Genomic DNA, 13,015 nt, shown 5'->3' with positions numbered 1-13,015 from the left:
GACGGCAACGAGATGCGGTTCACAAGCGTACACTGTGACCTGTAAATTTTGGCTTGTAATTTAAGCTTTTCATCGACCTTCTCAACAATAAAATGATGAATATATCCCTCCAATGCGTAGTTTAGGCCCTTTTGGTTACTTCTCAATGACATCTGATCGTTATGTCTCCAAAAATCATCAATTGCCTCTTGTGAAATGCCGTGTACTGTGACACCTGCCATAGCGCCGGTCACTGAATGTTGATAGTTTGTCCGAGTGAGTGGAGGGGGGCGTGGCTTAGCCATAGGTCAATTATGTATTATCAGTCTTCTGAATCAGCCGTATTCCTCTAAACCCCTGATCGGCATGGAAGCTGTGTAACATTCTGCAGTGGACGGGGCGTCCACCAGGGAACTAACGGGGCATTAGTTCAAATCCAAAAGTCAGACGATAACACAAAGTCACGACTCGAGGAAGTGGTAGACTAGAAACCCCTGTGCTCTGTGAGAAATGATTGTTTTTGTCAAAAGATTCTGGTGGCTTTGAAGAGAGCACAGATAACGACTTCAGTGACCTGTCAGAGATCCAACTCTATTATAATACTACTACTGTGTTCTCACCAACATCCCTGCCAACTTCTGTCTTGTTCTTGGCTCCAGGCAGTCTGAGAGAGAAAGAGAGAGATTCCAGGACATTATTACTACACGACATAATCAGCTATATACCCAGAGGTAAGAGTGTATGTAAATATCTGAGTGTCTCATAATGTGTGTGTGTTTGTTTACTGGCTGCACATGGAACACACAGACACGTAATGTGATAACGTGACACGTAACATCTTTAATGGATCTGTGCCACATCACACATACCTGTGTATGTGACATACAGAGAGCGGTATGTGACTGGATGTTTCAACTGATAATCAGAAATGCAGAAATTCAGGCATGAAAAAAACCCTCATATGTGCTCGTGTGTTACCTCCAGTGTCAGAGCAGAAGGTGATCAGCCAGCCGAGCCCCAACGAGAACGCGTTCTCTATCTCACTGAACATGTTACCTGATAAAAATACAAACACACCCACAGGTCAGAACACACAGAACCATGCAAACGAGCCTGATAATCAGATTGAAGATGAATAAACAGAGATATAAATGATGAATAATTCAGAGCAGCTCACCTTGCCAGAGCTCAGCGACGGTGGTTGTGATGAACTTCATGGAGAAGCGGACCAAGTTGTCTTTAGAGCGTTCCCCATTAAACTTCTCTGGTCTCTATGGAGAGACAAACACAATGTTAATGATAGCTAAACATGTTGCTCTAGTGCTGAGTTAACAGAACTCAGCTGAGTGAGGTTGATTCAGACAGCAAGGCAACATGTAACGTATGTACATAACAGACAAGTAAAAGCAGATCTATTTTCTTTCTAACTCCAAAGGGAGAAATGGCAGAATAAAAAATATAAGCACGGAGTAAACTGATAATATTATAGTCTGGCTGCAACTAACGATTATGTTCGTTACCAATTAATCTCAAGATTATTTTCTCGATGAATTGTTTGGTTTAGAAAACTTTAGAAAACAGTGAGACAAGCTGATTAAAATTTCCTAGAGCATAAAGTGACTTCATAAAATGACCAACCAACATTTTCAAACCCAAAACTGTTAAATTTACTGAAATATAAGTCCAAGGAAAACAGATAATCCTCACATTTGAGAACCAGGAAATATTTTATTTTATGTTATGTTTTGTATTTTATTTTATTTTATTTTATTTTATTTTATTTTATTTTATTCTATTTTGTTTTATTTTATTTTGTATTTTATTCTGTATCTTTTTACTTTGTATTTTACTCTATTTTATTTTGCATTGTATTTTACTTTATTATGTATTTTATTTTATTCTATTTTGATTTATTTTGTTTTGTTTTTTATTTTATTTTGTGTTTTTTTTTATTTATATTTTATTCTGTATTTTGTACTTTGTATTTTATTCTATTTAATTTTATTTTGTATTGTATTTTACTTTATTTTGTATTTTATTTTATTTTATTATATTTTTTCATTTTTGCTTGAAAAATAACCTAAATTATTAAATGACAGTTGATCTTCCATTGATCAAATAATTTATTAAATTATTAAATGCCGCGGCTTCATATTACACATGAACACTCTGCACTTCAGCTCTTTACCAAAAGTGTACCAGTGAGCTGTCATTGGTTGAATCTGCAGGTTTTGCTTATTGCTGAATTTTATTCATGCAGGTTGTTTCCAGTGTAAGAAACAAGAAGATATGGATCACTTCAAATAGAGATGAAAACAAGAGGCAGAAAAGAAGCTGATGTGGTTAAAAATCAGAACATGTTCCTGCTCCACATTTAAAGATGATCAATAAGGAGACACTGAGTAAACAGACCTGTCCTGCTCTGAAGATAAACAGACTGGGGTAGCTGTTGATGCCTTTACTCCTGCACAGATGGTTGTTGTCTCCACAGTTCACCGCTCCAATCCTGATGACTCCGTCCATCTCTTTGGCAAACTCCCTCCACTGAGAGACAGACGCATTAGTTAGAGAGACACACAGAAAGACAGACGGACAAAAGTCTGTTGAATGCTGAAAAAATGTCCAACTTCCAAAATAAGAGGGACCAAGTGTGCACACATCCAGCCAAAAAATACTTCACTGCAGGACACAAAGGAGGTCTGCACACTGTTAGGCTCCAAATAAATACTTTATTTCTCTTTGCAAAGCAACATTTTTGATCGACAAGATCTGCCTCAGGAGTTAACAAAACAGGCCTGAGGACGATCATGTACATGGTAATATTGCAGAAATAAACTATTTCTTTGGAGCCTGACAGTGTGCAGATCTCATTTGTGCAATTTCCTAAATAAACAGCAAAGGCTCCTGCAGATTCCAGTGAAAATCAAGAATCATAAAGGCCACAGTCGGCAGCAAACACCTGTATTCATTATGTATTTTAGTGTTATATTACCGTCGGTGCCAGCTGGTGACAATGTGAGCATCGTGGGAAATAGAAGTTGATGAACCAGATTTCTCCAGAATTCACTGCTGCCTCTGAAAACACACAGTAACACACACACACACAACAGTCATCGCGTGTTTACCTGTCTACCTGCCACGTCTGCGCTTTCACATAGCAATCATGTTTTGGTGGCTTTATGGTCTCACAGCCACGAGACAGCTACTGAGGCTGAGGAGAGGCAAACACACAAGTGTCTGTGTGAGCAGAGAGAAGGTTAAAGTTTGGATAAAGTTGTACAGCTGCTCTACTCTGAGGGACGTAGATGTGAGCACAAATAAAAAGAGATCAAAACGACATACATGTTACAGTTGCAGGGCTTGAAATACCTTTTTCAGTCTGCATGCACTGAGACGTGTAACTTTTAAAATGACATCCACCAAAAAGTATTTTTAAATGCAGTTTTTTTAACTGCACTATTTACTGTTTTTGTCTTGTCATCTTCTCTGCAGCTCTACTAAGACCTGGTTAAACCAAAAATAAAAGTCCAGCATCTACTAGTGCGACTTTTTTTTTTTTTATGAAAGTTCAAATATCAGACAATCATCAATGTTCTTTGATGAAACTTGAGTTGATTCTCCTTTAAATTTTCTCAAAAACACAGTCTCTCACAGTCTGAGAATCTCTGAACAGGATTGCATAAAAATTTTTAGCAAACCTCTGAAGAAAACATTTATTTATTTAATTTAAGAGTCAAAAACGAAGATGTTTTCAATGTGTTACGGTGTTATTTGAGTTGACTTTACCTGCATAATAAAGCATGGTTTATGCTAGCTATAGTGTCCCCAGCGTGAGCTTCGCGCGCCAGAAAATAATGTCATCACTTGTTGTGCACTGAGCACAAAGGCTCAAGAAGCTGTCGTATGGCTTGGACGTACACCTCTGAATTTTTGTGCAGTGAAACTCAAAAACATTTTGAGCAAAAATCCATTGCACTTCTTAGCAAACCTAATATGGGAATGTTTTACTTAACATTTTAGGACTGACTAGATATGATGTGTGATAAATTAATGGCTGAAATGCGAGTCCTCCTCCATTTCCATTTCCTTTTTGGCTGCTCCAAACACCAGTACCGTATAAAGCAGGAATAGACGTGCATCAAAATCCAAGCTCTGTGTCTGTCTCCATGTTTGTTGTTTTGTTTATGATAGATGCAATACTGCACTGCATTCTGGGATATGTAGGATCCAGCCATACTGAAATCACTGATAAACTACGGGCAAATAAAAGTTAATCTGGAGGTGTGAAAATAAAACCAGCTCTTACCAAAGTCCCCGCTGTCCAACGTGATGATCTCCAAATCATCGTCGTAGATACCTGGACAGAAAAACACATTTCAGTTTTTCTTCACGTTGAAATGCATTTATTGTTTTCAAAGACGATATTTTAATGTCCGATTCAAAAACACAAACACAAACAAAGGGTGGTGGTCTTGCAGCGTCATCACTCTCACAACAGAGACTCACCAAAGTCATATCTGTAGTAGTTCCAGCTCTCGTAGCGTCCTCCCTGCTGCTGCTCGTCCAGCCCCTTCTCTCCATATTTATCATATTTCTTCCTGAGGTCTTCGTCCTTCAGAACCTCGTACGCTCGGTTCACCTTCAGGAACTTCTCATGAGCTGTGGCGTCGCCCTAAAACACAACACTTTCATTAGGGCATTCTGTACACTGACAGGAGTGTCATCAGGGATTCTGGGTACTTCCAGGTTTAACTGGGGGTTTGTGGTTTGAGGGTTGTATCCGAGCTTATGGTTGTTGGTTTCTCAGAGCGACTCACAGGGTTTTTGTCGGGGTGCATGGTGAGCGCCAGCTTCTTGAAGGCCTGTCGTATCTCTCTGGTCGTCGCCTCCCTGTTGACTCCCAGCAGACTGTAGTAGTCTTGACTCTCTGCCCAAACTGCCGCCAGCAGGACGATGAGGAGCAACAGTGGCATCATGAGCTGGGCAGGACGAGGCCGCAGAACCCCGCGGACAACCCTGTGCCCCATCACAAGTCCTCCCAGTGCAACAGTCAGCAGTGCAGGTCAGGATCAGCTGGAACACAAAGGCATGAACATTATTGCTTCCTTGTTCCTTGTTGCTGTTGTTGTTGTTGTTGTTGTGCAGATGAGTTGTGCACTGCTGTGTGATGAAGACAGGACATTATATAACTAGTCTACCCAACCCTGCAGCCATTAACATCCTCCAGTCACTAGTTTATTGTATGATATGCAAACAGGGCTGCCACGATTAGTCAACTAATCGATGACTAATCGACTATTAAAATAATCGGTGACTATTTTAGTAGTCGACTAATCGGTTTGAGTCATTTTTCATAGAAAAGTACTATAAAGTACCCAAAATACTCTTACTGCAGCTTCTTACGTTCAGATATTGGCAGCTTTACACACTCTCCCCTGACAGTGAACTAAAACCCTTTGGCGTGAGTATGAAACAAGACATTAGATGACGTAATTTTGGGGTTTGGGAGAGACACGCCGACATTTTTCAACATTTTAACACATTTTTCGATGAAATGATTAGACGACTAATCGAAAAAATAATCGACAGATTAGTCGACAATGAAAATAATCATTAGTGGCAGCCCTATATGCAAATGACTCAAACGTCAGAGTTACAACTCTTAATTTTAAACCCTAATTGTTTTGGCTGCTCTGCTTTGTTCTCTGCGTCTCTAAACGTCCTGGCTGCACATGTGGCTGCGGAGGATTGGCTCGGAGCATGGGAGTGGCCAGGGGAACGTCTGCTTGCCACCCTCTCTAACTTTATACCTCACTGCACCTTCAGCTCAGGTTGGCAGCTGGCGGCAAGAACAACATTCTTACAACTAGTCTACAAGATGTTTGTTCCAGTTTATTGCTGCCCCACATCAAAATATTATTTACAACTTTATCGCGCACATAACTGTACATATTTCTAAAGTTTACTCTTCTTCTATTCTTGTTTTATTCTACTGGTGTATAGTTACATTTCCCTTACAGCCTCAGCACAGTGACGATATATATTCTATTTTTATTCTTTTAATATCTTAAGCACTAGTGTTAAACACTGTAGCATAATGCAGATTCTATTTTAATTGTACTGCTTTATATTTACATACTTTTATTTCATACTCTTACATCTTATATTTCTCTATTCTTTACATCGAAGTGACTGTAACCAATCATAATTTCCCCTCTGGGATCAATGACATATTTCTTATTCTGATTGTAATATTAGGCAAAAACCCATGAACACTGTAGGTAGAGTGAATAGTGATAGTTATATGTTAGAAGTCGCAGAGCTGAACTTCCATTTTTGTTGTCTTATTTCCTCTGGTAGGATTGAGAGGCCCCTTCAAGCCAAAATTACATAAATTTGTTTGTTAATTTGGCTCATTAAATATCTTGCCATGTCATTTAAAAGATGCTCCAGATTTTCCCAGTTTAACATGATACAATACTCCCATAAGGTAATCATTCCTCCCGTCCACATTAACTGTGAAAAGACCACATCCAAGTGTGACTCCAATTTAAGATTTCAAAATCCGTGGTTGTCTTTCTGTGTAAACATGCCTTAGGTTGAAGTGAACATGAGGCTTCAGCAGTCTGAGTTAGACAAAGCAAGCTGGTACCTTCCAAAAGTTATCTTAGTATGAAATTTAATCTTTGTGTTTCTGTGGTGAGCACTGGAGGAGCGACAGTGACACAGAGGAAATGTTGTAGTATTGTTTCAATTGACTCAAACTCATTGTTTTCATTTGATGTCTCTTACTGCTTCATTGTTTCTTTTGTAAAATAGTCTTTTGTTTATCACATATTTTGTTTGGTTATTTTAATCTATAGCTGATATTTTATTCTATTTTGACTACTCATTTCTGGAGCTAGGCACGACTAAATTTCACTGCAAGTCATTATGATGTCATACCTGACCACACTGCTTCACACATGTAGTTGCTGTGTTTCATTTTGTTGGTTGTGCATCCTATTTATATGTTATGATTGTGTCAAAGTATTAAATGCTCTTATTCATTTTACTCACAGTCTCCTATTTATGGCTGGTTTGATTTGATCATTCCTGTGTTTTGTTTTATGTCTTTGTCAAGCACTTTGGTCAACATTTGTTGTTTGTACATGTGCTCTGTAAATAAATCTGACTTGACTTTAATTGAATTTACTTGAACTAACATGCATTTTTGCAGGAACGAGGACTGTAGACTTTAGGGATCACTGCAGGACCAGTATGAACAGGACGGATGATTACAGCTGTCCAATGACTCCTTCAATGTGGGACACATGTGGCTTCTAAAAATGATATCAACATGGAGCTGACTAAGGTTTCTCATTTTGTAATAAATGACCTCACTGCATGTTTCTTGCCTGATTTGTGGACCTTGAAAAGGAGCCACCCCCTTCCTTCATGCTAAAACTATTTCCCCATGAAAGAAATGGGTGTAACACAACAGCAGACAAAATCTTGTCACGGCATTTAAGTAGATACATCGCATTTAATGTTAGAAAATGTTTCTACTCAAACACAGCTGCTTGTAATCACTGGAAACCACTTTCAAAATAAAAGGCTAATTTTCTATTCAGTGGTAAAACAATCTGTGATTTATGTACAACATCTCATATACGAGCACAGAGCTATTAATAGTAATTGTAACACTTGGTTACTGCATTAGAGAAAAACAGGTATTCCAGATCATTCTGAGAGAAGACGTACATGTAGTTCTGCAGGTAACTTAACGTTAGATAACATGTTTATAACAAGTAAAAACACTGTGGTAAACGCATGTAACAATCACCTTGACACAAAGCACAAATTTATACCTCTGGTTATTCCCACTGCCGGGTGTCCACAGGGTCAAACCTTGTATTTCCCAGATTTAATGTGAGTCTTGAGGAGGCAGAGCAGCTGAGATTAAGCTAAACTAAGCTAGGCTAGCTAGCTGAGGGTCCTCCAGTCAGCAGCAACTACTATTTACAACTTGCTAGCTAATTAGCTGATTAGCTTCACCGCGACACCGAGCTCTCCGCAGCGTGTTAGCGAAGTTAAGCTAACGTTTATCTTTCGTTTACCGAACTTTAAATGTGATTTAAACAGCTGATTCGTTACCTCAGACGTGTCTCAACTTTTAAAAGCCTGAAGCTGAAGATCCGCATCAAGGTCCGGCTCAGACCGGCATCAAGCTACACACAACAACACACCGCACTTCCGGTCAGAGCGTTTCACAATAAAAGTAGGATAGATTAAACAAGACAGCAGACTGTAGGAAAAACGGATATAAAATTATTTGTCCGTTAAAAAGACATCAGGTCAAAATCACTTCACAAGATAAGCCAATACACTGCTGGTCATTTATTCGTTTTGCTTTGTGCTCTTATTTCGACAAAACAAACGCTTCATTAACCGGAACGTTATTAATTAGCTGCGGTAACTTGACGAACATCGGAAACCACCGGCCGCATTCCGATGACATACAACTGGTGCGTTCAGGGCCGCACGTTTATAAATAACATTCCAACAGCGCATTACAAATGGCAAATATTAACGAAATAAATCGGTTTGTGAAATTAATTGTCACAATAATAAATGCATTAATGTAAGTTAACAACTGAACAAATAAACCAATAATCAGACACAACTGTGACATTAGTTTAGAAATAATCACAACTCAACTTGATATTAGGAAATGGTTTTTCCTTTTTCTTAATTAACAAGCTAATTTAAGTTTAATTTTAGTGATTAGATGCTAAGCTTTGAATCATATTTCACGATAGTAATATCAATAACAAAATAATAATAAGTCTGACTTGTTGAGAGTTATATGTGGGGTTCCACAGGGGTCAGTGCTGGGTCCAAAATTGTTTATAATGTAAATAAATGATATCTGTAATGCGCCAAAGTTGTTTAATTTTGTTTTGTTTGCTGATGATACGAATTTGTTTTGCTCTGGTAAAAACTGTGAGCAACTTCTGGATACAATGGAAAAAGAATCAGACACTTTAAAGCGATAGTTAAACATTTACAAGTTGTCACTGGATGTAATAAAACTAAATATATAATACTTGGACATAAAAAACAATTATCAAGTACAAATTATGAGAGATCGTACTGAAATAGAAAGAGTATACAACAGTATTTTTTGGGAGTTGTCATACAGCACAAACTATGCCGGAAACCACATGTTAACCATATATAAAACCTTAAACATACATAAAACCCTTTTTTTTTTTCAATTATTTGCACTTGCACATTTGCTACAGATGTATTCTTATCCATATTTTATTCAGAGAGTCAAATGCATAGAATTTCGTTTTTATGTGCACTGATGATCATGTGGATTTGAATGACAATTAAGTCTATCTATGTATCTAAAAACTAAATTAATCTAAACTAATAATGTGTTAAATGAGAATATGTTGTAAACTGTATATTTGATTTTATTTGTTCACATGACTAAATTGACTATTTTCCATATTTTTCTGATCGTTTCAGCAAACACTGAACACTTAATTGTCTGTTCCAAATATTAACATGAAGTACCTGTCAGTTAGTGTAAGAAAAAAGTTTTAAAAAAATAAAATAAAATAAAGTTAAATTAAATTTAATTAAATTTAATTTAATTTAAAAATAAAATAAATTAAAATTAAAAAAAAATTAAAAAAGAATAAAAAAAAATCAATAATATTTTGCCTTCTTCCCTTCAGTGTATATATGGGGGCATGTTGGTATTGTTTTAAAATAGAGTGAGAAAAATGTGAACCTATCCTCTGATCTGACACCTCAGTTCATCACTGTCAAAGTAGTTTAAATCTGATTTTATAAATCACGTATAAAACACACCTCTCTGAACGCATCTTCATAAAAACGCAGTGTAACTGCGCCGGAAGTGAACTCAGTTAGCTAAGTTAGCTGCAGTGCTTTCAGGCTCCAGTCACCAGCAGCTCTGAGCTCCAGAAACAAACTGCAGCGGACTGAGAAACCCAAATATAAACCATTAAACTTTAACTAAACAGATGCCACAACTTAGCTTTTAGCTTCACTCGAGTAAACTTGAAGACAGTAAGTTATAGAGACAAACCAGTTAGCTTTGCTAGCTGCGTTAGCTAGCCGACCATTCCTCCTGCCTGGCGTCATTTCCTACTTTTGAAACTCGCGGCCAGAAAGTAACGAAACGGAGATGGACTTACAAGGTAAAGAAAAGGTTTTATAAGGTCTCTATCTATTCATGTCCGCTTATTTATGTGTTCTGCCGTTATTAACATATTTATTAATCATCTGTTTGCTCACACACACCTGTTAGTCAATCAGTGGGTTATAAATGTGTCAAAGTGTTTATCATGCTCACACAGACTGACAGCAAAATAATGAGAGCACAGATTTCATGTATGTTACTGCTGCTGTGATTTATGTCACCACACAGTTGTTTTGGATCATTGTATTGTCATTTGCCTTTATATACTTTAACTTCCTGTTTACATCTCTGTATCTATATATTTATTACTTCTCATTACACATAAATATTAACCACACCCCTGTTTCCATCACTGTTTATTCCATTTGTAGTTACTATATATTGTATATATTTATCCTCTGCACTGATTTATGTTTTAGATTCTCATTTTTACTTTCATTTCTTTTCATATTTATTTAATGAGCTTTGTTTTGAGCCTCAGATCCAAGAAGTTAATTGCCAATGGCTGCTTCTCTGAAGTCGCTGTGCATTGTGATAATAAGTGATTTGAAACACACAGACCTCATCAAACAGGACTGAAGTGGTCTCTGACATGTCTGGTTCAGACTCAGTAGTTTAATATGAACTTGTACTAAACATGCTGGTCTGGAAGTGGATCCAGAACTGTAGTAATTTGACGGTGGAGCAACATGTGAAGAATGTTGTGCAGTCTTGTTTTACCAGCTGAGGAATATCTCTAAATGTAGGTCACTTCTGTCCTTCAGTAGCACTTATTTTAATGCCTCATTCCCCTGCCTAAACAACCGAGCTATACATCAGCTAATTCAGCTCCACATGTTCAAAATTCAGTTTGACCAAAACACAACTATCCTCACACATCACACCTATCTTGGCCTCCCTGCGTTGGCTCCCAGTCTCTTTCAGAATCCATTTTAAAGTGTTTTAAATAACACAAAGGGCTCTCGATGATCTGGCACCGGAGTATATAACTGAGTTTCTCACACCATACCGTCCAGACAGGCCCCTCAGGTCTGCTGGTCTGGGTCTTCCAACTATTCCAGAGTCCAGGTTTCAGACGAAGGATAGTCGAGCCTTTTCAGTTCCTACTCCTCGGCTTAGGATCAGCCTCTCACTGAGCATCAGATCAGCTGACTCTGATCACGTCTCTAAATCTTGTCTCAAAACTTACTTTTACAGAGCAGCCTTTCCTGACAGTTGATAGACTTATTGTGTGTGTGGGAGTGTGTGTATGTGTGCAGCCATGTGTTAATGTCTGCATGCTTACGGGTATATATGTGTTTAAGTGCATATGTTATACACTGCCTGGCCAAAAAAAAAGTCACCACCAAAAAAAAAGGTCATACACTCTAATATTTCGTTGGACCGCCTTTAGCTTTGATTACGGCACGCATTCGCTGTGGCATTGTTTCGATAAGCTTCTGCAATGTCACAAGATTTATTTCCATCCAGTGTTGCATTAATTTTTCACCAAGATCTTGCATTGATGATGGTAGAGTCTGACCGCTGCGCAAAGCCTTCTCCAGCACATCCCAAAGATTCTCAATGGGGTTAAGGTCTGGACTCTGTGGTGGCCAATCCATGTGTGAAAATGATGTCTCATGCTCCCTGAACCAGTCTTTCACAATTTGAGCCCGATGAATCCTGGCATTGTCATCTTGGAATATGCCCGTGCCATCAGGGAAGAAAAAATCCATTGATGGAATAACCTGGTCATTCAGTATATTCAGGTAGTCAGCTGACCTCATTCTTTGAGCACATACTGTTGCTGAACCTAGACCTGACCAACTGCAGCAACCCCAGATCATAACACTGCCCCCACAGGCTTGTACAGTAGGCACTAGGCATGATGGGTGCATCACTTCATCTGCCTCTCTTCTTACCCTGATGCGCCCATCACTCTGGAACAGGGTAAATCTGGACTCATCAGACCACATGACCTTCTTCCATTGCTCCAGAGTCCAATCTTTATGCTCCCTAGCAAATTGAAGCCTTTTTTTCCGATTAGCCTCACTGATTAGTGGTTTTCTTAAGGCTACACAGCTGTTCAGTCCCATTCCCTTGAGTTCCCTTCGCATTGTGCGTGTGGAAATGCTCTTACTTTCACTATTAAACATAGCCCTGAGTTCTACTGTTGTTTTTCTTCGATTTGATCTCACCAAACGTTTAAGTGATCACCGATCACGATCATTGAGGATTTTTTTCCGGCCACATTTCTTCCTCGAAGACGATGGGTCCCCACTATCCTTCCAGTTTTTAATAATGCATTGGACAGTTCTTAACCCAATTTTAGTAGTTTCTGCAATCTCCTTAGATGTTTTCTCTGCTTGATGCATGCCAATGATTTGACCCTTCTCAAACAGACTAACATCTTTTCCACAACCACGGGATGTGTCTTTCGACATGGTTGTTTAGGAAATGAGAAGCAACTCATTGCACCAGTTGGGGTTAAATAACTTGTTGCCAGCTGAAAGATAATCGCCCATGCAGTAATTATCCAATAGGAGGCTCGTACCTATTTGCTTAGTTAAATCCAGGTGGCGACTTTTTTTTTGGCCAGGCAGTGTATATATGCCTATGTTTTATTAGTGTCACCTTTGGTTTGTATTTTCTTCACCTTGGCAGTGTTTCCCATTAATTAACGAAACTATGGCGGCCCGCTATAGTTTAATTTGACCCGCCATAGTTTCTAAATAAAAGATTTAGGCTGCCGAAAGTATTGACTTCTCATGATATAAATAATATCTCGAACGCCGTAGCATTTTGTGCCGATGTGCTCAGGCTGTCAGATCCAGCGCT

The 13,015-nt window shown here is 38.4% G+C and overlaps 2 protein-coding genes across 5 annotated transcripts in view; one reads left to right on the top strand and one right to left on the bottom strand.

Annotated features, from left to right (window-relative positions):
- The window catches only part of dnajc10 (DnaJ (Hsp40) homolog, subfamily C, member 10), a 19,873-nt gene extending 11,689 nt beyond the window's left edge, over positions 1-8,184 (bottom strand). Inside the window, exons 1-9 of one of the 3 annotated variants that reach the window (XM_050048430.1) lie at positions 8,116-8,184; positions 4,797-5,052; positions 4,486-4,651; positions 4,286-4,336; positions 2,972-3,054; positions 2,392-2,523; positions 1,157-1,250; positions 958-1,035; positions 600-643 (exon numbers count right to left, since the gene is read on the bottom strand). In XM_050048430.1, coding sequence (XP_049904387.1) covers positions 600-643; positions 958-1,035; positions 1,157-1,250; positions 2,392-2,523; positions 2,972-3,054; positions 4,286-4,336; positions 4,486-4,651; positions 4,797-5,006 — 858 coding nt within the window. In that variant the 5' untranslated portion in view covers positions 5,007-5,052; positions 8,116-8,184. Of the gene's footprint in view, positions 1-599; positions 644-957; positions 1,036-1,156; positions 1,251-2,391; positions 2,524-2,971; positions 3,055-4,285; positions 4,337-4,485; positions 4,652-4,796; positions 5,053-7,804 lie in introns of all 3 variants that reach the window. The other 2 variants (XM_050048431.1, XM_050048428.1) reach the window with 2 other exon arrangements.
- A 1,707-nt stretch (positions 8,185-9,891) lies between these two features.
- The window catches only part of nup35 (nucleoporin 35), an 8,974-nt gene continuing 5,850 nt past the window's right edge, over positions 9,892-13,015 (top strand). For both annotated transcript variants that reach the window (XM_050048447.1, XM_050048446.1), the window contains exon 1: positions 9,892-10,196. In XM_050048447.1, coding sequence (XP_049904404.1) covers positions 10,184-10,196 — 13 coding nt within the window. In that variant the 5' untranslated portion in view covers positions 9,892-10,183. The remainder of the gene's footprint in view (positions 10,197-13,015) is intronic.

The sequence above is a fragment of the Epinephelus moara genome, chromosome 7, assembly GCF_006386435.1.
Source record: "Epinephelus moara isolate mb chromosome 7, YSFRI_EMoa_1.0, whole genome shotgun sequence".
NCBI lineage: Eukaryota > Metazoa > Chordata > Actinopteri > Perciformes > Serranidae > Epinephelus > Epinephelus moara.
The sequence above is the reverse complement of the archived record's forward strand: the minus strand, read 5'-3'. Positions and strand labels throughout refer to the sequence as shown.